Below are 27914 nucleotides of genomic sequence, written 5' to 3' on the forward strand. Positions count from 1 at the left end.
AGTTTTCTCTCTTCACAGGAAGCAGCATAGATCTAAAAAATTAGCTTTGCTTCCATGTTCAGCTTATATATTTTATCTGATGTTCAACTTTGAGGAAGAAGGATTTAAGTAGCCTTTATACATTATAATGATGAACTTCAGGTTGAACAGATGTTACAAGGGTGAAAACAACTTAAAAAAATTATTTTGGGGAAAGCTGTAACCAACCACTCTTGTGCTTGCCCACTGACTACCAATGTATTAGGCAGTAATTCCAGATGCTGCAGAAGGCACCTGTGACATTAAATCTGCACTTCATTATCTCTGCCTGGGTCTCTAAGAAAACAAACGACTTAACCCAAATATGTTATATGCTTATACTTACAAGTCACTTCATTAAAAAAAAAAAAAGCTATTTGGGGTACTTTATAAGTAGATTATGAGTGCCTACTGTATGAGACACCGAAGAGGTTATAAACAAGACTGATTTTGACCCTCAAAGATGCTGTAAACACCAACTTGGGCAATAAGCCAAAGAAGTCCTTTAAAGAACATGAATAGGATCTACGGAAATTGAGAAAAGGGATGGATTGGGAGTTTGGGATTAGCAGATGACAAATTATTACATACAGAATGGATAACAGGTCCTACTGTATAGCGCAGGTAACGATATTCAATACGTTGTGATAATCCATAATAGAAAAGAATATAAGCATATATATATAGTTACAACGGAATCACTTTGCTGTACAGCAGATATTAACACAGTACAGCAGATATTAACACACTATCATCTATACGTAAATAATTTTTTTTAAAAAGCACGTAAATCTTCCCCATAGGCTTTGAAAAGCGTTGATGGTCTCCACCAAGCCAAAATCGAATAAAGAGTGGAGCAGTGATGTCTCCTTTTCTATTTATTTTCAAAAGTCTTCTTTCCCAGCTTCGCGCTGTCCTTTAGTTCCTGGCGAATGGTAGGTGGAGATGGGAATCAACTGGTAAGTAAGGTGCCTAAATGAATTTGCAATTCCTGCTCCATCCTCTTCTAAGCCCCCACCAAGAAATAACTGTTGACCGCTTGGCTCTAGGATCCTTACGTTCAGGCTGTAGCGGAAAACATGTCCGTCCGGCAGAAGAGCTCAATTCACGCGCAAACCCTGCAACGTCCCAGACATCTTCACCCGAGGGTGGGACTGCGAAACATGGCTTTCCTAAAAACACCCAAAAAACAGCGGGACAGATGAGCAGAATCCGATTTCACCAGGTTCTTGGCGCCAAAACAAACCATCGGGTCCGTCCCCTGCCGGACCTATACGACACGTAATCGACAATCCTCCGCCTTGCTAAATAGTCCTGTCTAAAACGTCTCGAATACACACTATTTTACCTCAAAAGGCCTTCCGAGGATAGACAGTGACCTCTGGGGCGCATCATCGTCCTGTTCGAATACATATACGGTTTTCCTATCATTTTCTCTTCATAGATTCCTCCGCCAGAAATTATATTCGCCGAGTCTTCACTTCCGGGTCCGCCATTTTGCTGCCTCCATTTCTTCACGAGGGGGGGTTAAAGGCCCCCAAAATATGCATATGTGAAAAGGCCAAAAAGTAACCGTCATTGACAGGGAGTCTTAACTAGAAAAGGAAACAGGACAAAACTGGCAGGCTCGGTGAAAGCACAGCCGGCAGCGTCCCGGACGAGGAGGTGAGGGGGAAAAAGAGATGCGTGGGCTCAAGGGGGCGTCAGGGCTGGAAGGGAGACTGCCGAGAAAAGTTGCACCGCTTCCCAGCTCGGCCCCGAACTTCTCGGTGCAGTCGGAGCGGCGCCCCCTCGCCAGAGCGGGGGCGGCTGAGGGAAGGAGAGGAAGGGGATGCTGCCGGGAGGAAGGGGAGGGGACTGGGAGGTGAAGAAGGGGGTGGGTGTAAGACCTGGGGCTGGGGAGCTGGACCGAGGGAAGCCAAGGCCACAGAGGTGACCGCTAGGGGGCAGCGCGGCGCGCGGGCTGGGGGCTAACCTCGAGGCTGAGACCCTGGCTCCCTGTCCCTAGTCGATCCTTCTTGCAGAAAGACTGAAGAGAAAAAGGATTCCCTAACTCTCTGATCCCAGGAATAGCCTAAAGATTATGAATGAGCTCAGCAATCTGAGCAAGAGCAGTGAGGGCTCCGCCTCCAGTTCTTGCACAGTTTGTACAGCTGGCGGAGCAGTGGGGACGTGTGCAATAGAAAAAGGTCTTCAGATCATGGACTCTTCAATTCCATTTCTCCTTCCCTAACCATTCTCCTTTTCTCACAGATTTTCTTGAGCCCGCAGACATCGTCCCATTCTTCTCTCCCTTTCCAGAAGGACCTTTCTCTCTCATCTCTCTTTTTAAAACATCTATGGAAAAGAATATTCTATGATTTACCTTCAGCAACTTAACATTTTTGGCCATCTGAGACTGTATTTTCATTGTACCATTTGATCCACCCAGTCCACAAGAGATGTTCTTAAGCATCTATGTTCATATATGCTTTGAGAGCAGTGAAAGAAGTGCCCCACCTAAATTTTTGTATCAACAGGCGAAATTACTCTCTTGTAATAGAGTACGTTGTTGTGAAGAGCTCAAGCACTTCATCAGTTATTAAAAAACACTTATTGAAAATTCTTGTGTGTTCGTTTGGGAGGGGAAGTGGATGCTCTGTTATTTTATTCATCTCCAAAATCCTGGGAGGCAAGTTAGATCAGTAGGGAAAGTGGAGGTACATTCACTAAGGGAGAATGTTTTCCTTTTGTTTTTAGTAATCAAGGGAGCTCAGAAGTACCTAGACTGTCTCTTATCCTTAGGCTGCATCTCTCATCTGGTGGTATATGGGAGAATGACACATAGAGCCCCCAAAATGCCATTATTTTAAAAATACATTTTACTTTTAACTTAAAAGCAAAGAGTGAGAATAAGGGAAGAAAAGAACCTTGAATACATATCTAGGAAACTTTTTTTTTTTCCTATCAAATGATGAATGCAACAGCCTATTCACATTCTGACCCCAAAGTTTAACTTATTAATTTATAATAAGAAATAAGGTTTTTGGTGGCCTGTTTAAACAATGGGATGAAACATTTGGGTCACTTGTCATTTAGAGGTACTGATACACAGACTCATAAATATGATTTGAAAGTGATAAAATTGACATATATATGAAGGCAGACTGTAGTGGACAAAATTGAGGGCTCAAAAATATTTTGTTAGAGTTCAGGAGCTAAGGACACTAGTTGCAGTGGGATTAAAATCGACTTAATTAAAGGATCTTGTCTTCCAGAAGTATCAGCTTCCCAGGAATGTGAAGCAAACTAGGTATCTCCTTAAGCAGATACCTCAGCCTACGACTGAATATTTTTTTGTGGTAGAGAATAGAGCTGAAATTTCAATATTAGGAGAATTTAATCTGCTGCATGTCAACATTTCTCAACATTCCTGTGTAGGACTTTCTTTCCCTTTGTAATCAGTTATCGTAGAGGTGTTTTGGGTTTTGTTTTGTTTTTCATTTTTTGAGGGGGAGGTGAGGGAATGTGCTGTGTGACTTGAGGCAGGATCTTAGTTGCCTGACCAGGGATTGAACCCAGCCCTAGCAGTGATAGTGTCAAGTCCTAACCACTGGACGGCCAGGGAATTCCTATAGAAGTGTTTAGGGCTTGGCGATACTTTTTTTATATATAGATATAACACATTGGCAGGCAGATTCTTAACCACTGGACCACCAGGGAAGTCCAGAGGAGTGTTTTAATAGATTGTTCAGGTAATGGTGATTATTCTTCTTCTATGTTACACAAAAACCCAACAAGTGGCAGGTGATTTCTTAAAAGTTAGTTGCAGTGAGGAATCTGAAACCATGTCAGTGAATGTTTTATACTTGATTACCTTAAAACCCATTGATGTGCTTTCCTTTGAATCACACTTTTTACCTGAGCATAATTCTGTGACATATATGGGTCATTTGAAAAATATTGGTTCACCAAATAATGCCCATCATCCAAATGATGTATTTTATACAATATTTAAAAATCACAGTTATTAGTATCACCACCATTTTATCAGAAAAGTTTATAGGGACTTCCTTGGTGGTCCAGTGGTTGAGAATTTGCCTGTCAATACAAGAGACATGGGTTTGATTCCTGGTCCAGGAAGATTCCATATGCCACAGAGCAACTAAGACAAAAAAAGTACAAGATGAAAGCAAATAGATAATAAAAATTAGATTTATCAAGAACAGCCATTTCCTCACTGGTTGGAAAGTTTGTAATATGTGGTGATTATATACCATTCAGACAATTCTCCATCGCATACAGGAACTTATTATCCTCTGCAACTCTGAATTTATGCCCAGGCCTCTTTCTTATTTACTTTACAACAACTATCAATTTAAATGGCCATTTTGGTTGCTTTTTAAGACAATCTCCATCATTTATTGCCTTTGATTTCATGTGTTTAACACAGCATTTTTTTTTTGGCTGCGCTGGGTCTTCTTTGCTACTCTTGGGCTTTCTTCACTTGTGCAGACAGGAGCTACTCTTTGTTATGGTGCATGGGCTTCTCTTTGTGATGGCTTCTCCTGGGTGGACCAGGCTCCAGGGTGCTCCAGCCCACGGGTGGACGGGCTTAGTTACTCCCCAGCACGTGAAATCTTCCCAGATCCAGGGATTAAACCCACGTCCCCTGCATTGGCAGGCAGATTCTTATCCACTGCACCACCAGGGAAGTGACAGAGTTGACTGTATGCCTTTTATGAGGAAAAAACTCTCCTACTCAGATGCTTTTATTTTACTGTGAGCTTTCACAACAATTTAATAATGCCAGCATTATTAAGTGAAAAACTGTAATGATTTTAGACGTAACTGTACTTTTAAACAAAGTATATAATCTGGCCAAACTGATGACTTTAAAAAACTCTAGGTATTGCTGAGGCACCTCTGACAGGTGCAGTGACATCTCTGTTCATTTTTGAAAAAGTGTCCTCCACATACCCAAGTCTCAATATCCTTGGTTTGTCTATTCATTTTTGTGTAACACATTATTTCTACCCATGGTTGTTTCGAAGGGATGCAATGCTGTTTTATTGAGTCCTTAAGCTAGAAAGGCAGCAATGTGTTTCATGTATTTTCAAAGTATTTTACTGGAGATTGAAAGTGAGGGAACTACGGTTTAGGGCCTGAAACTTTGCAAATACCTGACAATTTGTATTGAAGTAGAAAAGAAGTGCCTTATCAGATAGTCCACTTGAGAAGTATCTTACTTGTATTAGAATATGTATTCTAATACAAGAGGTCTTCTAAAAATATTTTTACAGGCATCTTTCCTTGTGTTTGAGTTACAGCTTCCTGAAAATTTGTGTTCCTATGTATAAAGATGTCTTTGGTGGACTTAGGGAAGAGGTTGCTAGAAGCAGCAAGAAAAGGCCAAGATGATGAAGTGAGAACATTGATGGCAAATGGTGCTCCATTCACCACAGACTGGGTAAGCTTTCTTAATTATTCCCAGCGTGTGCTGTTAGTAGCCTTTTTCTTAAAGACTAAATAGTCTGAATTGATTTTTGTTTATTGTCTTTCTGCCTCAGTCTCCCTACAAGAGTTTCATTATCTTTGTCTCATCTGAATATATGGTTTTCTTTTTCTTTTAGTTTTCCAAATTGAACGAATCTCCTGTGGATAGATAGGTGGTAATTGTAAGGTATTATATACTTGTAATTTTCTATAATGTTTTTTGGAGTATTTTCTAAAAGGTTTACTTCTCTCTGGAGTGTACTTGGGTTATAGGCTTCTGTAATTAGCTAGAAATTAAACAAAATCAGTATACTAAGAGTACATTTCTAAACTAATAAACTCCTGGTTTCCTTTTTTCTAAAATGTCCTCATTAATAACGAATAGCCTAGCTATTTTGTTTCCTTTTTCACTGTTAAAAAAACGTTAAAGAGGAAGGTGTAATTTCATGAGTTCAAACAATCAGCTTGGAGAGCAGAGTGTCAGAAGGTCCAGGGTCTAGTCTATAACACGGGCTTGCTCAGTAGTCATAGATTTTGTTAGCATTGCCTAATTTTAACAATTCAATAAGCGGTGTCCTCTATTCTGAGGTGATTAATTCATAACTTTAGAGGCCAATACATCACAAAAAGGAAGAAAGGAAACCCAGGAGATTAACATTTCTATAAATAGACTTGAAAAGCACAGTGTGAGTTAAATCCAGTCAGGCAGAGAGACTGAATATATGAAAAGCAAAGAATAAATGAAATAGGTTTTAAATTAAAGAGCATAACCCAAGGAAAGGGCTAGATCTCTGACCAAATGGATGCTGATAGATAACTCTGATAGTAACAAGATTTACTTTGAGATGATACAGCCTTTGTTTGTTGCTATTGACACACTATTGCTAATCTTTTTTCTTTTGGCTCTTCATCTCATCAGTCTTTCTGCTTTGCTTTACTGTGGTAACAAACTTCTATTTCAACCAATTAGATTTGCACCCTAAATTTCACATGTCACTTTCTAGTTTTTGCCCTTTTCTCAAGAATTGTTTTGAACCTGCCTCTCCCCCCACTTTGTTCCTGACTCAACATGCTCTCTTCTATTTTTTTAACCTTCTAAGCCCTGTTTAAAATCATACCCTTTATGGAATTTTACTTGTTAAGTCCACCTGACTTAAAGCCATTATACTTAGCACTTATTTAATTGATAGTATGTTTATTTGTCCATTAGTATATTAATTTTAGTTAAATCATTTCTTCAGTTTATCTGTCCAGCCAGATTCTCTCTCCAAGGACAGGAACCTAGGCTTCTCCTGTTCTTCGTTTGTATCCCTCCAGTAACGATTTAGGACTTTGCACACAGTTGATATTAAATGAGTATTATTTCCCCACAGCTTGGAACATCACCCCTCCACCTTGCAGCCCAGTATGGTCATTATTCCACAGCAGAAGTGCTCCTTCGAGCAGGAGTTAGCAGGGATGCACGGACCAAAGTGGACAGGACCCCTTTGCACATGGCTGCAGCTGATGGACATGCACACATCGTGGAACTACTTGTTAGGGTAAAGCAAGAATAGTGGCGGGTCTATATTGTAAAAAAGACAAATAACCTTTCTATTTTCTTACTTAAACAGGCATTAGGAAACTAGGTTGGAAAAGATTAACTTTAGGACAGTTTATAGCACTGAGTTGTAGCTCTTTCAAGAGTCATCATAGCTATGAGTATTTTACTTTCTAATCTTTTGAAGGCGAAACAGACTATTGATTTTTCTTCATTCTTCTTCTGCAGGTGTTCTTTGCTCTTATGCCTGTTTCAGGCACTCAGCTTACTGTTAATAAATGCAACAAAAATCTGTTCTTTTCCCCTTTCTCTCCCATCTGTTATAATTTCCCAGTGATGTCCTTAAAAGACTCTCTCGTTTAAGGCATTGTGTCTGTCAGCATGCAGGAGAATTTTAGACGTGTTTTTCCCTTGATATTTCTTAAACATTTCTAAATTTGAGTATGTGTAATCACTATGGAAATCCTCAGTATCTGGTGATGGGATATTGCACCTGTGCTACTATAACCAGTATCTCTTTGAAAAAAATTACTTTTTTATGACAGAATGGTGCAGATGTGAATGCCAAGGACATGCTAAAGATGACAGCTCTGCACTGGGCCACAGAGCACCACCATCGAGATGTTGTAGAGCTGCTTATCAAATATGGAGCTGATGTCCATGCTTTCAGCAAGTTTGATAAATCTGCTTTTGACATAGCCCTGGAGAAGAACAATGCTGAGATTCTGGTCATCCTTCAGGTCCTGTTCTTTTTATACCACCACAGTATACTTCAGCTGAAGTTAAGGATTTTTCATAGGAGCTGAATCAAAACTGAATTTTCTGTATCTTATCAAAGTAGTACTTTCATTATGTCTCAATCTTGTGATTGTCATTAATATCTTAAAAAAAAATTCTATAAACCCCTGAATTATCTGTGGTGATTGAAGAGCAATGTTGTGACCAGTACAAAAATGAGATTTATGTGGCTTTAGAAATTTTTTTTCTCCATGAAAATTTCCCTTTTTAATTAAGCTTGACTTGGGATAATATGAAAAGCCTCTTTATGTTTTATGAACATACATCAACTGATGTGAGATAGAACATAGCTCTAAAGCATATTGAGTCGTAAGGAAACTATCTCAGAATTAAAAATCAGCTGTGATGGTATCATCCATTGATTTCTTAAGCCAGTATGTATATATCAGAAATAACAGGATGAGTGATACAAAGATTAATAGGGCATAGCCCTGTCCTTGGAGTGTTTACAGCATAATGAAGGTAAAGAGAAAATATAAAGCAGTACAGTACTATACTGATGTAACACTATGATGATAAACAGATACCTGGTAGGTGTTACGAGGGAGTTTTGATCATGCTTAAGGCAAAGATCAAAGTATATGTAGACTCTGAACTGAGTTTTGAAGGAGCATTAGGCAGAGATGTGAGAAAATGATACTCTAGGCTAGAAAAAGCAAATCAAAGACACAGAGGTGTGAAAGGGCATGGAATGATCAGGAAAGAGTACGTATTAATAGTTCTGTGCCTAGAGATTGGTCAAGAGAAGCAGAGTTTAGGAGTGGCAGGAGCTAAGACTTGAAAGGCAGAGTTCTGAACATAGGGGTGTGCAAGAGTATGGGCCATTTTGTGATGTTTCAATAGAAGCTTTTAAATATAGGATTGATATGAGAAAGTTTTTTAAAAAGGTAATTGTTTGAAGTGCGGTACACAGACCTGAGAGAGAAGACAATGCTAAAGACCGTATAGTAGTAGTAGTAGTGTTAGTCGCTCAGTCGTGTCTGACTCTTTGTGACCCCACAGACTGTAGCCCACCAGGCTCTTATGTCTCCAGGACTCTCCAGGCAAGAATACTGGAGTGGATTGCCATTCCATTCTCCAGAGGATCTTCCCAACCCAGGGATCAAATCTGTGTGTCCCGCATTGCAGGCAGATTCTTTACCGTCTAGTGACTTTCATTAGGCCAGGCAAGAGTCAATGAGGGCTAGAATTAAGGAAGTGATATGGAGGGTAGAAGGGGCAGGTTCAAGAAGGAATTTTACGGTAACCAGAGAATGGATAATCTGCTTCAATTGAAACTCATAGCAAAGGGATAGTTGTGTGTTAAAAAAAAAATAGCCAACGAAGTAAAATAGAGATAAGCATCTTTATACCAAAATTGTGCAGATATCCCTGAAAGCAAAAATGCAGTGTATGAAAATAGCCTTTAAAATCTGGTGCTCATTTGATTGTTTGTTATATATTCTCTTAGGGATTTCTTCAGTGGCAGAATGGAATAAGTAGTTGGACAAAACTCTGGAGAATATTGTTCTCTGTAGATTCTCTGCAGGGATCTTCAGCTAGCACCATGTTTATACATAATTGATCATAGAATATTAGTGCTGGAAATTCCTTTTTAGGCTACCCCTTTTATTTTTCAAATTAAAAGCCAGGTCCAGAGAGGTTAAGTGAATTGTCTAAAAGTCTTTGCAAATATACACCTTTTTTTTTTTAAGGTAGAAGTAATAGGGAAAGCAACCTAAGCTCTCTGTTGCCCTGGTCTGAGAAAAAAACAGTGGTGGTAATGAGAACTCTGAGGTCCCTAGGACATTGTGTGCCGGAACTAGATCTGCCTGACAGAGCATTGACGGGGGGAGGGGGCATGGCTGTTCAGTAACTATATAACTGAGGCTAGTTAGTAAGTGTTCTTACTTTGAAATATCTTGTGTTGTTTTATAGGAAGCAATGCAGAATCAGGTGAATGCTAATCCCGAGAGAGCCAACCCTGTGACTATGGCTACCCCATTCATCTTCACGTCAGGAGAAGTTGTCAACCTCGCAAGCCTTGTTTCTTCAGCCAGCACCAAGACAACCTCAGGTGATGTTCTGATAATGTGACATTTATTTTAGACTTAAAATGAACCCAAATTACAGGTTTTTTAAATAAGATGAATAGATACTCTGTCTGATATCCCCTCCTTTATTAAAATATTCCCCAAATGGAAGATTTATAATAGATTTTAAAGCTAATGCTTTATTCTTTCTGGAGGAAGGGAAGATCATACTTTAGGATTATACATAAATGCTTGACTGTGTTAAAAGTAAAATATCCTACAGATTAATCTGTTGAAGGGTTATGTCTGACCCCAAAATGAAAATATAAGGTGCTTTAATATGGTACTGCTAAGGAAAATAGTTAAATATTTATAGTCTAAATCAGTAACAAATAAGAAAATAAACATAAATGGTTGTTGGATGCTGATATAAAAGAGGTGAGTATGGTTATTCGACTAAAGTTGAAGAGTCCTGATTTGTTCTTGAGAACATATAAAACAACAATATAGCGAAGAAACGCCCTTGGTGTTGCTCTTTTGACACTTGTATGTATTTGTTTTAATTTATTCATTTTTGGCTGCTCTGGGTCCTTGTTGCTGCTCAGGCTTTCTCTAGTTGTGGCAGGTGGGGGCTACTCTTAGTTGGGTGCACAGGCTCTCGTTGTGGTGGTTTCTCTTATTGAGGAGCGCAGGCTCTAGGTGTGTGGGCTTCAGCGCTTGCTGCGTGTGGGCTCCGTAGTTGCAGCTCGTGGGCTCTAGAGCACTAGCTTAGTAGGCTTGGTTGCTCTGCAGCATGTGGGATCCTCCTGGACCCAGGATCAAACCGCGTCCCCTGCATTGGAAGGCAGAGTCTTATCTACTGTACCACCAGTACACAGTATTTATGTTTTAAATAAAAATAAAAAATCTATCTAGAAAGGAGCAAATCTAATTTTGCTGTACAGCAGAAACTAGTACAACATTGTAAATCAACTATAATAAATTTTTTTAAATAAAAAAGAACAAATCAAGTTTATTTTCAACATCTCCTTACAGATATTTTTTTACAATGAGGAGATTATGTCTTCATTTAAATAAATGTTCCTACTGACCCTGGGTTTCTTTTTCTTTTTCTGATTTTCATTTAAAAATTGCAACTGCATTCATAGTTGTTTGTAAAATATCAGAGGAAGATCTTGACTGATGTATTATTATTGAGAGGCAGTATAAACTAGAAAGAATAGATACACAGTATACAAAGGTTTTTGCATTCCAGAACTGCTTTCAAATACTGATTTATTAATTGGCTAAGATACTTAGCAGCAGCAAGATACTTGACCTTAGAAATACTACTTACTTCCCTAAGCCTTCTGTACTTATATATTAAATTAGAATATAATAATCTACTTCATGAGGTTGTGGTGAGACTGAGATTTTGTATTTCAGTACCCATTTTATAGCAGGGCTTCAGTAATAGCTAATGTTGAATGAAAATGTAACTTCTCAGTGAAGGTTGACTCTCTCAGGCCCACAAGGGGGCAGTAGTGCCCTTCATTTTATAAGCTATCAACTGTCATTTAAAATTGCTATGCTTTGGTTTTCAGCTGGATGATTCAAAAAGTTTATCTTAAATATATGTATACATGTAATCAGAATATTCACAGCCATTTGGGTTTGTTGTGGTTCATGCCGCACTGATTAGAGCAAGTGTTTTTTTAATTCAAAAGTTTTTAGAAGCCAATAAAGTAATATGTTTACAACATGGGCTAGAATTAAGTCTTTAGTCTAACTACTGAAATTCTCCAGACTCTTACCTGAAATGATAAACAAAGTTGAAGGCATGCAGCATAAGGATTCTTAGCCTTGGTTCCTGTGGACCTATATCATGCTTGTCATGTTGCTTCTGGCAAACCTACTCCTTTTTTCTCTTCTGTATGTTGACAGCAGCAAATTGAAATTGCTGAACCCTCTCATAATTAGAGCTGATCTCTCCGGTGTCATCCTACTCATGAAGCAGTTCTACCTAGCTCTTTCCCTTGAGGGGATTGGCCTATCAGTGCAGATAAAAGAAAGGAGAAAAGTTCTAAGTCAAATTCGGGTTGTGTTGTTGAACTGGGTTTAAAGATTTTCTTTTCCTGAATGGTGGAGAAGCCCTCTTGTTTCCCATCATCCAACAATATTTTTAGGAATTAACTGAAAGTGGGCTTCCCTGGTGGTCTAGTGGTTAAGAATCTGCCTTGCAATGCAAGCAACACCAGTTCAGGAAGATCCTACTTGCTGTGGAGCAACTGAGCCTGTGCACCACAGCTACTGAGCCAGTGCTTTAGAGCCCAGGAGTCACAACTACTGAGCCCAAACACTGCAACTACTGAAGCCCACACACTTAGCACCTATACTTTGAGACAAGAAAAACCACCACAGTGAGAAGCCTGTGCACTTCAACGAAGAGTAGCCCCTGCTTGCCTCAACTGGAGAAAAGCCCGAACACACAACAAAGACCCACCACAGCCCAAAATAAAATAAATACATAAATTTTTTTTTATAAGAATTAACTGTAAGTATCCCAGGATTGTCATTTTGGTGGATATTTTTGATACCAAAATCCAGACTGTAAAGATTGCTTTCAATTTTCCATTTGTGACTAAAGATATCAGTTATCATCAGTGCCACCATCAAACTGCAGTGACTGGAGAAGGCAGACTTAACTTAAATATTAATCAGGGCAAACAGAGTTATGAAGATAAATTTCCTTTTTCTGTAGAATCATAAGATGCACTCCAAAGTCAAGTACGAATTGCCTTGTATTGGTTCATAAAGAGTACAGGCTTTGGAATCTGACATAGGTTCTAATCTGGGCTCTTGAGATTCACTAGCTGCATGACCCTGGGCAAATTACTTAGTTTTTCTGAATCTTAGCGACTAAACCACCACCACCAGTTTTCACTGACTTGGTGAGACTGCCTAGCCAACCATAGCACATGCCCCTAATCCTGATCTGAAGAGTTTATTTATATAAGCCACATTCTGAGTAGGTAACAAATTGTCACTAACAATGCCATTTTCCTTCCAGCAGCCATGCACATTTCACTTTATTGATGGGGGTCTTGTATTAAAACGAAGCAATTAGCATTGTTTAACAATAAGGTACTTTATTTTTCCAGAACTCTCTGGGATAAGTCTAAAGAGATCATTTGTATCATTTCTTTTCAGTTTCAACTTTTCAATTTAGTATTCTATCAGAATACTAAACCTAATTTTTCACAAATGTTCTTTCTTCATCTTGTTATTGAGGAGAAGTTGGGTGAGTCATTATGTTTGAATTAGAGGGAGAACAAATACCCTTAGGTTGGAATCATCATATGCTAAAAAGTATATAATGCCTTTTTCATGAAGCAGTTCTACACAAGTAGTCTCCTTTAGCTTGGTGGCCTACCTGATTTGTCCTACTTGAACTTTAAGTGTAACAGCCTTGTTTGTGTGTTTGTCTGTGTGTGTTTAACTGTGATAAAATAATAGCAGTGTATTTTTTATTGTTAATGACTTACTGTCACATATATTCCAACCTCCATGAGGGATGTATCTAAAACTTGCTTGTTCCTTGTTTGTTTCATTTGTGAGTTCTTATGTCAGCACTTGGTATGATAGTCTGAGTGATAAGAAAAACATGAACTAAGCAGGAAAATTAGAGTATAAGCTATAGCTAATCTTGCTCTTATAAGGTCATTAGATTGACACAAGCTCTTTCTAGAGGTCACGCACTGTGTTTCACTGGGTTCCTTGAGTATGAGAGAATTGAAATAAGCATATCATTATTTTCCACCCTTATCTTCACTCCCACAGTCATTATCCAAAAGCTTTGAAAGTATTTTACAGATAACTGACTTTTTTTAAGGTATATTATTGAGAAAACAAAAAGTAAGAGTACATTTAGGGCTTCCCTGGTGGTTCGGAGGTAAAGAGCCTGCCTGCCAGTGCGGGAGATACAGGTTTGTACATGGCGCAGAGTAAGCCCGTGCCCCACAACTGATTGAGCCTGTGGTCGCGAGCCCAGCAATTGCAACTGTGGAAGCCTCACGCCCTAGAGCCCATGCTCCACAACTAGAGAAGCCACCACAATGAGAAGCCCATGCCCCACAGCTAGAGAGGAGCCCCTGCTCCCTGAAACCAGAAGAAAGCCTATGTCGCAATGAACACCCAGCCCAGCCAAAATAAATAAAAGTAACTAATTACTTTTTTTAAAAAAAGATAAGTGTATCAGTCCATTTCATTCAGGAGACAAAATCATGTGTGGTATATTTTAATTATACATAATTTTATTATACATATGTAAGAAATACTTATGTATATACAATAAATATATATAATAAATATATAATTAATAAACTTAATTTCTAAAAACTTGTTAGTAACTATTAAGAGGTGAGGAGAACTCTAAAGAATATAGGAATAGCCAGTATGGGGAGCAGTCACTTCTATGTGATAAAACTTAATCTCCTGCCAGATGACAGGAAATATTTATAGGATTAGCTTCAGTATCACAAGGCAAAGAAGGGTGGATTTGGCGCCAAGCGGCAATTAATTTGTGATTGGTACAATAAGTTATTTCTGAAATTATAGTGAAAGACCTGGGGAAGTGCAATTCATGTTATTAAAGTTGGATTTATGCAAAAGTGTTGAGTAATACTTCCGGTTCATAAAATTAGGCATGCCTGTTGCCAGATCTAATGCACTTCCCTCTTCGAACTTAGCTGTAAGTATATTACATACATAAAGGAAAAGGTTATGAACGAAGTTTTTTTAAATAGCACATCATGACATAACTAAGTAATTGTAATTTTTTAGCATCAATTATTGTACTGTCCTTTGACATTCAAAATGTGAAACTGCATGTTTTTAACTGTCCTTGCCCTTGAGGTCAGTCCTAGTCTTCTCACCTCTGGTGAAAAGAAGAGGCGTGACTGACTAAAGCCCAGGAGGGGCCTATTCCCTCACCACTGCCTAGCTTGGGGTGCGGCATGCTCTGTATGCTTACTGCCTGCTGCCAAGAAGGGCTCTGAACAGCCAGCCTTGGGAGTGGTTGGAACTCTTGGTGTGTTAGCTGCTGATGCTCAGCCTTGACAGTGCCAAGAGAATGATCAGATGAAGAGAATGTAATGGCCCTATACCAAGCATATTATCTTAATCCACTTTAAAGGGAAAACTTTAAACCTTAAGAGTTTTAACACCATGATAATCAGTTTATATAAGTTTGTATTAGAAAGCAAGATTAAGGAAAAGCTGAGATTTTGATTTAATAAGCTATTTTAGTTCATCTCTATTCTCTCCACTGGACCTCATTTGCCTTTTTTACCAAAATAGGTGACCCCCATGCCTCCTCAACAGTACACTTCTCAAATTCTACCACCTCAGTGCTGGCCACCCTTGCAGCTCTTGCTGAGGCATCAGGCCCCCTCTCCAACTCACACAGAGCCACAGGTAGGTAAGGGATATCTGCTGGGTGAATCACCATTTCTTCTTTTGTTTTCAACTCTCCAGCAGATTTACTTTTCCATGAAATGTTAAAGAATTATGGTTAGAGACAACTAGGATAAAGGGATGTAGAGTCACTGAACATCAGGATGAAAAATCACTAAGTGATACAATCAGTCAGCTGAATAATGTCAGAGAATGAGTAAGTTACTCCTTTGTATTCTTGCAGCTTCAAGCTTGTTTGCACTGACTTGAGTTACATCAGATTGAAATGTTTCGTCTTATATAGCAGAGTTTTGGAAATACTCTATGTTGTGTTTTGACTGATACTATCATAGAATGATTCAAAATAGCAGCCTAGATACCTTGTATTAAAGCATCAAAATACATGGGACTGCTGCCTCGCTCATTGTTCCATCCTGTGTATCCCAGGTTGGCATGCTTCATTTCACTGGAGATGTTACTTTGGCATTCCCAGTGGATTTGTGGAGATAAATCCTGTATAGTGCCTTCTGATTTTAAAACAGAAAGGTTTCATGTCCCTTAGCCAGAGCTAGTGGCCTCCAGGGAAAAGGTTTAAGACTTCATATAGGTAGGAGGCAAATAGTTATAGATAGGGGTAAATAGTCATCTAGGAATCTTTCTGGAGCCCTCTGGCAATCTGCTCCATCATAAATGAAAGCAGATTGTTGATTTCTTTCTGCCATAGACATTTAGATGCTGAGAACATTCCTCTAATTCTATTTTTCCAACTGGTAGCAATCATAAAGATCTCTACTCAGATGTGTATGAATGAGCAGCATGGCAGAGGAAAAAGCAACATATTAAACTTGTGCTTGTTAATTTTTCTAATTTGCTCTTTGATGTTGGATAAATCATTTGACTTCTTCAGGTCTGTCTCCTCATCTCTAACATGGTAGTTGGATTAGATTATCTGTCAGGGTCCTTTCAGCTCTAACATTTAACTGTTCTTTGCTTCTAAGAGGTGTGAATGCTCTATTTCCATTGAACTGCCTGAACGCATCTCATATGGATAGTTCCTGCCCCTGTTGCAAACTTCTCCTTGTGACTCTTTAGATACAGAAATTTCATAGTAGTAGGAGCTGTTTCCCCTAATAGTTACTGGGGATATTGACTAACCAAAGTGAAAATCTTTATTCAATGTGATACATGTAAAGTTCTTATTAATAGAAAAGTGCCTGGCCCATAGTAAATAGTGTTCGTTGCTATTAATGTTATTGTTGATCAATCAGATGGGAGAAGCCACCTGTTTTTGTCTGTCAAACTTCTTCAGTGTTTTGACTTCTTGACATGTTATTTTGTTAATTCTCTATTAAATGCCTTTATTTCTTATAGAAATAGGTCTACTTTAATTTATAGTTATAGTTCTAGGCTCTATAGATTTATTTAGACTTTCAAGATACTTCCTGAAAAAAAAGAGTCCCAAGATCAAGTATGTTGGGGAAACTCAGCATATCTTATTTTCTATTAGAGAGTCACAATGCTCATTTGTCTATTAGGGTCTCTGATACTTACTGCAAAATAAAAACAAATTTAAGCATATTTAAACTAACATTTTGAAAATGTGTTTGTATATAGAACCTGTCTGGTGAAAGCTAACATGTCAGTGAAGACATTTTAGAAAATACTGTTCTAATGCATTTCAAGTTTTTCTATTCCTGATATTATCAATTTCAAGGAGGCTGAAATTACTCCTAATTTTTTAAGCTGTAGTTTTATATTTACTTTTGTCATCTCTAGCTAATTCAGAAGAAATCATAGAGGGCAATTCTGTTGATTCATCAATCCAGCAAGTGGTGGGGAGTGGAGGCCAGAGGGTCATCACCATAGTGACTGATGGAATCCCTCTGGGTAATATCCAAACTGCAATCCCTGCTGGAGGCATTGGCCAGCCATTTATTGTGACTGTGCAAGATGGACAGCAAGGTGAGTTGTCCTATTAAAAGATATTTTAGACACTCAACACACCTCTAAAAACGAAGCATTAGGGCAAGTTAGGGGGAAATGGAGAATGCCATATCCTAGATGGGGCAAAGAAGCTCTGAAAAAGAAAAAAAAAAAAAAACCGAAACCAATCAAATTCTCCTGCTGCTGCTGCTGCTAAGTCGATTCAGTCGTGTCCAACTCTGTGCGACCTCATAGATGGCAGCCCACCAGGCTCCCCCGTCCCTGGGATTCTCCAGGCAAGAACACTGGAGTGGGTTGCCATTTCCTTCTCCAATGCATGAAAGTGAAAAGTGAAAGTGAAGTCGCTCAGTCGTGTCCGACTCTTCACGACCCCATGAACTGTAGCTTACCAGGCTCCTCCATCCATGGGATTTTCAGGCAAGAGTACTGGAGTGTGATGCCACAAATTCTCCTAATATATATAAAATATGTGAGTAAAACCAATAATCTGATAGAAAAAAGAGCAAGTATTGCAAACTAGTAGTTCACAGAAAATACTGATGGTTCTTAAAAATAGGAAAATTTATTTCATTTATGGCAAGAGAAATATAAATACTGCACCAATATACCATTAAAGCATGATGCTGTCAAGGGTATGGGGAAACAGGCACTCTTATAAATCACTGGTAAGAGTATGAATGCATCCTCTAAAGAGCAAATTGTCAACATGCATCAGTATTGAAGCTGCACATACCTTCTGGTTAAAAAGTTATTTTTCTATGAATTTATATTCACACACACAGAAATGACCTATATACTATTTGTTACAGCATTATTTGTAATCATCAGATTAAAAAGAACCTAAGTAGAAGTCATTAATGCAACTTGATAAATAAATTATGGTATACCCTACTCATGCAATGGAATACTATGCAGCTATTAAAAACAATGAAGAGGATTCTTATATACCAGTATGGTCTGATCTCCAAAATACCTTAAGTGACAAGAGTAAGATACAGGCAGTGTGTAGAGTATGCTACACTGTATGTTTTAAAGGGATAAGTTTATATGTATATTTGCTAATATATTTGTAGACTTAGACTATCTCTGGAAGAACATTCAGAAATAACATTTAACATTGGTTCCCTTCTGGCAGGGCACCTGGGCAGCTAGAGATGGATGAGAAGCTTTTAAGTGTATATGCTTTTATAGCTTTTAATCTTTGAACCATCTGAATGTATTAGTTATTAAAAAATACTTAAGTAAAATTTTTTTTTAAAAAAGAGAAACTAACGTTACAACTTCATTCCTCAGAAATACTAGAGGTTGAAAAAGGAGGGTTGGTATCATTGCCTTTTGTGTCATCAGCAATTTGAGTTGGCCTAAATAATTATGAGGATTCTATAATTTTTAAATTATTTGAATTGATGGATCTTTGCAGTATGGGAAGAAAGAGTAGGAATTAAACCTTTATAATCCAAGCTTTGGTATCATAAGTTCTTGGAATTTTATTTGGAAATATACTACTGATGTTTTTGTGGACATTATCACTTAAAGTTTGGGGGAGCTCACAGAGTAGGTGAGAGACTACTTAGAATTAAGTAAATGAGAACGGTGTTTTGGGGGTTTTTTGTTTTTTTTTGCTTTTTTAAGATTGAAGTTGTTTTAAGGGAAAAAAATAAAAATTTAAAGTCCTCTGGCTTGCGGGATCTTAGTTCCCTGACCAAGGATTGAACCCGTGCCCCTTGCATTGGGAGCATAGAGTTTTAACCACCGGACCACTGGGAAAGTCCTAGGGGGGCAATTTTTTTCAAGGTTTTGCCTGGATAAACTGCACTACTTTTTACAGATGCATTTAACCAGGCTCAAAGAAGGAAAGCCAAAATTTTGTGAATTAACTGTAAGAAATTTTAAATTCCAGACAAAACTTCCATTTCCACTTAGCAGATATCTAAGCTGCTTTCTACTGCTATCAATTGATGCTATCAATTTTTGCTTTAAACGAAAATCATAATGCATCCTAAAACCTAAATATAATTTTAACTTTTAATTTTGAGATAATTGTACATGTAATTGTACATGATAATTCATGTACAGTTGTAAGAAATAATATAGAAAGATCCCATATATCTATCACTCAGTTTCCCCAAGTGATAGCATTTTGAATAATAGTACAAATATTTTGTACTATTTTGTGCATGTGTGCTAAGTCGCTTCACTCATAATTCAACTCTTTGCGACTCCACGGACTGTAGCCTGCCATGCTCCTCTGTCCATGGGATTCTCCAGGCAAGAATGCTGGTGTGGGTTGCCATGCCCTCCAGGGGATCCTCCGGATCCAGGGATTGAACCCATGTCACTTATGTCTGCTGCATTGGCAGGCAGGTTCTTTACCGCTAGTGCCACCTGGGAAGCCTACTGTACTATTTTGTATAATATACAAATAGTGCAATATTACAGACAGGAAATTTACCTTGGTACAACCCACCAACCTTATTGAAATTTTTTTTGCAGTTTTCTCTGCCTTCATTTGTGAGTTTGTGTTCTGTGCAATTTACTGTATGTGCACCACCACAGTTGAGATAGAAAGTAATTCTATCACAGGGATTCCTTGTGCTACTCTATATCTACAGCCACTTCCCTTCCCACCCCATTCCTAACCATTGGTGACCACTAATTCATCTGTTCTCTATCATTATACTTTCGTCATTTCAAGAATGTTATAGAAATGGAATCATATAGTATATAGCTTTTGCAATAGGGTTTTTTTCCCTCAGCATAATTCCCTGAAGGTCTATCCAGTTGATGTTTGTATCAGTAGTTCATTTCTTTTTATTGCTGAGTAGTATTCCATGGTATGGATGTACCATACTTTATTTAATCACTTAACTACTTAAGTTGTCTCCAGCTTTTAGCTATATATGAATAAAGCTGTTATGACTCATCATGTACAGGCTTTATAGGAACATAAATTTTCATTTTCTGGGGTAAATGTCCAAAAGTACAGTTTCTGGGTCATATGGTAAATACATGTTCAGTTTTGTAAAAAAAAATTTTTTTTCTACAGTGAAAAAAAAAAAAAATTTTTTTTTTTACAAAACTGAACATTTTCACCAGCAATTTATGAATAATCCAGTTTCTCCACATTCTTGCCAGAATTGGGTGTTGGGTGTTATCACTGTTTTTAAAATTTTAGCCATTCTAATAGGTGTGCAGTACATCTTGTGTGTTGTATGCATATGTGTTGACCCTTTTCTCACTTATCTATGAGAAGAGAAATAGTTAAATTAGATATAGCTGATGGTAAACTGCTTTCATGAAAGTTTTCTTAAAATTCTTATTTAAGACATTATACCTACTTTAGATAAGTTATTCCTCCAGAATTGTAAGCTAAGTGGTCACACCTTCTGATTTATAGTCAGACACTTTTATATAAAAGCTTCAGAGTTGGGTCTTAACTGCATGGCTTCCAAACCTGCAAACCATTGCCCTTCCTTTCTGAAGTCGTCTTTATCTTTCTGTTTTTAAAAAATGTGTATTTGGCTCTGGGTCTTAGTTGTGGCACATAGGGTCTTCATTACATCATGCAAGATATTTAGTTGTGGTGCACGAACTCTCTAGTTGTAGCGTGCAGGCTTAGTAATTGTGATATTCAGGCTCCAGAGCACACGGGCTTCACTAGTTGCCACATGTAGGCTTAGTTGCTCCAGGTCATATGGGATCTTCGTGTCCTAAAGAGAGCTCAAACCTGTATCCCCTGCATTGCAAGAAGGATTCTTAACCACCAGGGAAGTCCCTCTGAAGTCTTCTTAGTGCCTCTAATCTTTTTGGTTTCTCTCTACAAAGCCATGCCTTACCATTGATTCTAAAATCCGAAGAGATATGAACAGTAAGATATCAGAGAATATGTTTTAGTTTGTTTTCTGATTCAAAGTAAGCAAAATCTCTTTGTTTTACTATGTATTCATCACCTCCAATTGGTGTCCTTTGGCTTATAGTTCTAACTGTACCTGCTGGTCAGGTTGCAGAGGAGACTGTCATTGAGGAAGAGGCAGAAGAAGCAGAGAAATTGCCACTGACTAAGAAACCAAGGATAGAAGAGATGACAAACAGTGTGGAAGAAAGCAAGGTAATATTTTTAGCAGTGGTGGAGAGAAGGCAAAGACTCAAAAGCCAGACTTCTCAAGGCCTGAACCCTTGTCTCTGTCTGCTCTTAGGAATCCTCACCTGTGTGGCTTACTTTTACAGGAAGGCACTGAGAGAGAGCTACTTCAGCAGCGCCTCCAGGAGGCTAATCGAAGAGCCCAGGAGTACCGACACCAGCTCCTAAAGAAAGAGCAGGAGGCAGAACAGTACCGTCTCAGACTGGAGGCCATGGCCCGACAACAGCCCAATGGAGTTGATTTTGCCATGGTTGAAGAGGTGGCTGAGGTAGATGCTGTAGTAGTCACGGAGCGGGAGATGGAAGAAAGAGAGACAGAAGTGACTGGGGCAGTAGGGACCGCAGAGCCTCATACTGGAGTTTCCATGGAAACTGTTTCAACTTAATGTGCAAGGGCCACAACTTGTACTGTGTCCATCTTTTTCCTCTTAAAAAAAAAATACAGAGGACAAACATTGTGTAAAAATTAAGAATGTCCTAAAGAAGAAAATTATAGCAGGGTACAATGCTATAGGCTACAACTTGGGCTCAGGAAAGCTCTCTATGCAACTGGAAAATTTGAAGCCAAATTTAGGGAACACGTCTTCTGAGGGTCCAGAATAATAAGGACCAGATTTCTCAGCTCACATCATTGCTTGAAGCATAGTGGTAAAAGAAAGGTGGATGTTATGGACCGATTGTTTTTTAAATAACTGACTTTCTATCAGAAGATTTTGAAATAATATTTCTAATATGTACATACCCAGAGCCTTTAATAGTTGTACCATCAAGTGACCTGAAACTTTGCCTTAGATTATGATGTGTACCCATTAGGGAAGAAACCTAATTGGGAGGAGGGATTAGATGTAAGCTTTGGGGAAGACAAAGAAATATACTCTGCTCCCAAAGGAACAGGCAGGCACTCCCCACTATCCTGAGTTAATTTCCCTGAGAAGAAATCACCTAAGTAAATTTGCATCCACTGTGTGTCCATAGCCCAGATGCCCATTTAAGAAGCTAAAATAGAATTTTTAAAAACTGGAAAGGAAAGAAAACTTGTTCATGTGCGAGAAGTGTATGTAGATCCCAAATCCTCCAGCTGCACCTCTGCGATGCTGGAAAGTGGCCAGAAAAGAGGCCCATGGGGTTAGGAAACAGTCTGGTCTCGAGATACCAACTTTGCTTTGGCTAGATTTTATGAAATTGCAATGAGGAGGGTAGTCTGCTGTCAGAACAACTTGCTTTCAAACATTTATTTATGTAATGTCAAGCTTTAATATCAACTTTTTTTAAAATATAAATTTATTTATTTTAATTGGAGGCTAATTACTTTACAATATTGTATTGGTTTTGCCATACATTGACATGAATCCTCCACGGGTGTACACGTGTTCCCCATCCTGAACCCCCCTCCCACCTCCCTCCCCATACCATCCCTCTGGGTCATCCCAGTGCACCAGCCCCGAGCATCCTGTATCATGCATCAAACCTGGACTGGCGATTCATTTCACGTATGATATTATACATGTTTCAATGCCATTCTCTGAAATCATCCCACCCTTGCCTCTCCCACAGAGTCCAAAAGACTGTTCTATACATCTGTGTCTCTTTTACTGTCTCACATACAGGGTTATCATTACCATCTTTCTAAATTCCATATATATGTGTTAGTATGCTGTATTGGTGTTTTTCTTTCTGGTTTACTTCACTCTGTATAATAGGCTCCAGTTTCATCCACCTCATTAGAACTGATTCAAATATATTCTTTTTAATGGCTGAGTAATACTCCATTGTGTATATGTTAAACTTTTTAACTTTATAAAATTTTGTTGAGTTTGCTAAGTGTGCCTTTCTGTGGAACTTACATGGTATCCACTCATATGCAAGAAAATACAGGAGAGATGAAGGCTGAGGATGTTGTATAGTTTTTATCCATCTGATTTGGGATGCGTACACTGTTTTCTAAGATCAGGTCTTGTGTAGAGCTTTTGTGCTTTACAGGTGCTCAGTGTGTTGGCAGAGGGGATAAGGACAACCCGTGCCATAACGTAAGGAACCCGAGATTCTGGCCAGATCTTTGTCACCTTACTCTTCTCTGTCCCACCATGCCTGCTCCTTTTGCCTAGACACTTTAGAAAGTGTTTCATTGCTGGGATTTCTTGGAGCTTTTTTTTAAAAACAGAGTGGGAATATGGGTGGAGAGAGAGAGGTTGTGGAGAGGTCATCATCCTGGACTTGCTTTGTTATAAATTAGAAGCAACCAGAGGGAGATGTGAAGGACAGGGAAGCCTGGCATGCTGCAGTCCACAGGGTCGCAAAGAGTCGGACACGACTGAGCAGACTGAACAAGAGGGAGATGTGCCAAGTAAACAGTTGAATGACTGTTTAGAATAAGGTTTTCTTAATTAGCGATCATGGGGAAAACATGTATTTTTAGTTTGGAATAAAATGTGACAGTTAACAGGGTTCTGTTTACCTTGATTAGTGAAGTAATTTGCTGCAGTTTTCCAGAGTAGCAGAATCATTTAGGGCTCAAAATAGACTGTAAACATAACTCCCCAAACCAAATTTAACAAAAGTGAAAAGAAAAGTGAAAGTGAAGCCGCTCCATCGTGTCCAACTCTTTGCAACCCCTTGGACTGTAGCATACCAGGCTCCTCCATCCATCGGATTCTCCAGGCAAGAATACTGGAGTGGGTTGCCATTTCCTTCTCCAGGGGATCTTCCCGACCCAGGGATTGAACTCAGGTCTCCCGCATTGCAGGCAGACGCTTTACCCTCTGAGCCACCAAGGAAGCCCCGAAAGAATTGGCTATTAGAGGCTTATAGACAAAAATATCAGTTTTGAAATGAATCTTGGCTGTGGGCCACCTTAGCTAGGTTTTCTCCATGGACCAAGTACTGAGCACTTTCCAGATGATCAGAGATTAGTCTGCACCATTGGGGATGGTGGAGAAATGCAGTGGAGCAGCCTAGGTAAGGGTGAGTGTAAAATGGTGGTTTCTGCTGTCAAATCGTCCTGTTTCTATTTGCAATGTTTTTCCTTTTTCTGAGTCCCTTTGTGAATCAGGTGCTAACAGTAAGCTGCTATTGTGTTCCATTTCAGAGCTTTAGCTTAACTATAGAGGGACCAAGTGTTATTTTAGATGTGTTTTGTGTGTGTTCTTGGTGTATATACTGACTTCAGTTCCTTATTTTTTTTTTTTTCTTTCCTGTTAAGGGGGTGGAGGTTGACCTTGCAGAAAATATCTAGGTCCAACCAGCTTACTCTCTAAGGTAGCTTCTGATGGAGGTTGATTCCATCCAGCACACCCTTCTGAGTATACAGAGCCCCTACTGTTTGAAGGAACTGTTTAGAGGTTCTTATTCTTTTTCTGTAAAAGCCTATCATTCCCACCCAGAAAAAATATCTAATATAGCCCAAGTCATTTTTGATGATGGGGTCTCTGAGACAGGGGGGTTTAAGGAGGGGTTGGGTTAGGGAGAGAGAGAAGGGTGATGTTTGGAAAGGAGTGGGTACTAAAAGGGCATTTGTTTTTATTTACCTGGAATAGACCATTTAGCATTCCAGAGAAGGGAAATAGGATTTGATCTCTAGTTGTATTGCCATAGAGAGAATGGTAGGTCAGGATCCCTTGTAGTAGTTAATATTAACGACATTATTGGGAGTACCATTATATAATTTTGCATATTTTTCTGGATCAACCTTGGAAGTTGGGAAAATGTGGCTAGGTCTTCTGGGTTTGGGAAATCCAACTGGCCTATTGGCAAGGTTGGATTACAGAGACTCAAATAACAGACAGGTGGTTCAGAGATGGTACTCGAACAGGAAAATCTGAAACCTGGATGACTGCTTATTTTAAAATAAAGCTGCTTTAATAGTATCAGTATTAATATAGAAATTTTAGACCCTACATTTACATTATGGTTTTAAACTTCCCCCTAAATAAGAGAAAGAAATAAATCTTAATATTTCTGTTCTTGTTCCTGGCTTCAGGGAAATTACTTACAAATGTATAGATGGACATTCCCTTCCTATCACTACCTCTGTGGGATCTCTTAATTATAATGCCACAGTTGAGGTCTCTTACTTGAAATATGAGAGAACTTGGCTTTAGGTTTTCTGTATTTTGAACTCAGCACCTTAAAAGAGTTCCTTTTTTCTCTGTCATATCTGTTTCATTATTTTTGGCTTTGCCTCGTCCTCTTTTTCAGCCTCTGCATTGCTTCATTAAGATTTTTCTGTCTGCTCAGTAATACTAGAAATCTGTGGCATACAAAATGGCTTTCCTTTCTTTCTTTATATTGCTGTAAAAGAAATGAATTTACCAGAAGGCTCTCCAGTTGAAGTTAGGTATTTTGTGACCAGTGAATTTTTTTAACACCCCTTTGCTGCATATATATTATTGTGTATGTTTATAAATACATATGAATTTTCCCACTTTTCTCTTTGTTTTGAGGTCCAATTGTAAAAAGTACCTGGTAAAAGCTGGAAATATTTTTTATCTCATTGAACACTTTAGAGAGGGTTTCTTTCAATTCATTAAAGGGACTGAGGAAGAAAAAGTATTACTTTGGCCCTTTTCTGAGAGGCACACTCAACAGGCAGTAATGAGAAACCTGAGGAGTAAGGCCCTAGGGAGAGCCAGTACCTGGCTTTGCAGAGATTTCTTCAGCATGTAGTGTGATGACATCATGTAAACTGAAAGCTTCAGAGCAGAGTCGGGGGTGGAACTGGAGCAGCCTTTCCACAGAGCAAGCCTCCTTTCCACTCCTGTGGCAGCTGTTTTGACTGACATTTGCATGATTTCTTACACTTCTGAATAGGAAAGAAACTCTAGATAAATGTCCGTGGCAGAAGGTGCAGACATTCTATACATCTGCTTTTCTGGTTTAGACACCTCATCCTTTTAAGAAAAGATCATTTTGAGAAATTTCTGTGGCTCTCTCCTAACAAACAACATCATGGATCCCCAGAACTCAAAGACCTGAGGCATATAGAGAACTATTTCCAGAAGTTTAATCCTGAATGGCAATTAGTCCTTGTCCAGATTTATTGGAGAATGGCCTCTTGTTCTCTGCTCCTTGTGTAGACATCTCTGTATGGCCAGAAAAGGAGCTTTAGAATGGAATACAAGCCAAGCACACCTATGTGCTGCTCTAAGCTCTTATCTATTTCCATTTTATATTTTCCCCTTCTGAGTTAGTATTCTATTTCCTGTGCCAACATATTTACCAAGAGACAAGAGCAAGAAGGATGTGAATTCAGTTTAAGTAGCTTTGAACCTCTGGTACTGCCTTTTTTTTTTTTTCTAAGCCTCTCTAAGATTAGGAGGTGGGGTGATACCCCAAGATTGTACTACAGAGCAGTTTGGCTTGTTAATGGCAGGAAATTGTGATTCCCTGTCTCTCTCTCCTCCCCTTCCCCCAACTACTTCCGCTTCTGTGACCCCATTGTTCTTATCTCATTGAGTCTTTCCCAGGCACTGGGACTTAATTAGCAGGTCATTTCTAATCTATGGGACTTGTCTTTCCTCTTTCTATTCCCTGCCTTCCCCACCACATATTTTCTGTTTATTAAGTGGTTTATTCTTAATTCTGAGAATTAATCTAGGTCACGCTCTATATCCTGTGCTTCCTCATTGGTTTCAGGCATCTGGTTCTGTCAGCAGTAATGATAACAGCTCCCTTCTCTGGCTTTGCCCTGTGTTCTGTTCTTCTGCCAAGGCCACTTGTGTTAGGCCAGAGAAAGGGTAGGTGGGGTGCTTAGCTTCTCAAAACAGCTTCAGTTTTACAAGTTGTCTGACAGCTTTATGTACAATATATTTTAGGAAAACAAATCTACTTCTCTTTTATTTAGGATTTTAATAAAATAGGGTTTGAATCTGATGAGCAAGTTCATGTGTGTGTGTAAGCATTTATGTGTATGTACACCTATACAAATATATATTATATATATACAATTTTTGTACTATCATTTAAAATAAAAAGATATTTCTTAATAAAATGTCAAAGTCTTACCATTTCAAGTGTCACTGAAATTTTTTCCATCTCCTGAGCAAAAATTATATCTATTCCCTGGTCCCAGATAAACCTTAAGAGCAAGTTTCCCTGTCCAACTGAACTAATGAGAATGGAACAGTGGGAGGGTGTTGTGTTGGGTTTTTTTTTGAGGCGGAGGGCGGTGTCTTCTTTCCCCTGTTGAGGTCTCTTCTACCCATTCACACTCTCTACCTTTTCCTTACCTAGCTACTATTTGACAGTCTTAACAGGCAGAGCAAGTTGAGGCAAGAACAGAAGTGAGAATGAAGAGAGATTTTGACTGGGTTATTAATTTATAATTTCTTACCTTCTTGATCACTCCCATCCCTAAAAGCAAACAACCAAGAGAGGAGAAGAGTAGCTGAAGGAAATGATTCTGTGTCTTGTGTGGGAGTAAAGTCAATGCCAAGATATTCAGGGACGGGGTGGGTGGACATAAGGCCCAGGGAGGCTGGGACAGTTGATTTGCTCTGCTAACTTCTAAGCTACTCTTGGTTAATAAGGTGCTTGGTGTTATCTCAGTCCAATTCAG

The 27914-nt window shown here is 38.8% G+C and overlaps 1 protein-coding gene and 1 long non-coding RNA gene across 6 annotated transcripts; one reads left to right on the forward strand and one right to left on the reverse strand.

Moving 5' to 3' along the window:
* Window positions 1-878: 878 nt before the first annotated feature.
* LOC147376432 (uncharacterized) lies at window positions 879-1505 on the reverse strand. The gene is made up of 2 exons (XR_015160992.1): window positions 1367-1505; window positions 879-1190 (listed from the first exon to the last, which is right to left on the reverse strand). It is a non-coding gene; the product is annotated as an uncharacterized LOC147376432 (long non-coding RNA).
* Window positions 1506-1509: 4 nt separating this feature from the next.
* On the forward strand, window positions 1510-27363 carry GABPB2 (GA binding protein transcription factor subunit beta 2). 5 transcript variants are annotated; one of them, XM_086392530.1, is made up of 9 exons: window positions 1510-1683; window positions 5328-5467; window positions 6867-7034; window positions 7579-7773; window positions 9749-9887; window positions 15181-15297; window positions 17053-17238; window positions 21198-21328; window positions 21448-27363. In XM_086392530.1, exons 2-9 carry the CDS (start codon window positions 5360-5362, stop codon window positions 21745-21747), a joined length of 1344 nt encoding a protein of 447 aa, XP_086248656.1. In that variant the 5' UTR covers window positions 1510-1683; window positions 5328-5359; the 3' UTR covers window positions 21748-27363. The 5 variants fall into 5 exon arrangements, with proteins under 5 accessions (XP_086248656.1, XP_086248657.1, XP_086248658.1 ...); XM_086392531.1 differs by lacking the exon at window positions 15181-15297 and having other exon boundaries at window positions 1544-1683; XM_086392532.1 differs by lacking the exon at window positions 6867-7034 and having other exon boundaries at window positions 1544-1683.
* The last annotated feature ends 551 nt before the right edge of the window (window positions 27364-27914 follow it).

This window comes from Bos grunniens, chromosome 3 (assembly GCF_055505025.1).
Source record: "Bos grunniens cultivar Pamir isolate PY7600 chromosome 3, Bosgru_T2T1.0, whole genome shotgun sequence".
In the NCBI taxonomy this organism is placed as follows: domain Eukaryota; kingdom Metazoa; phylum Chordata; class Mammalia; order Artiodactyla; family Bovidae; genus Bos; species Bos grunniens.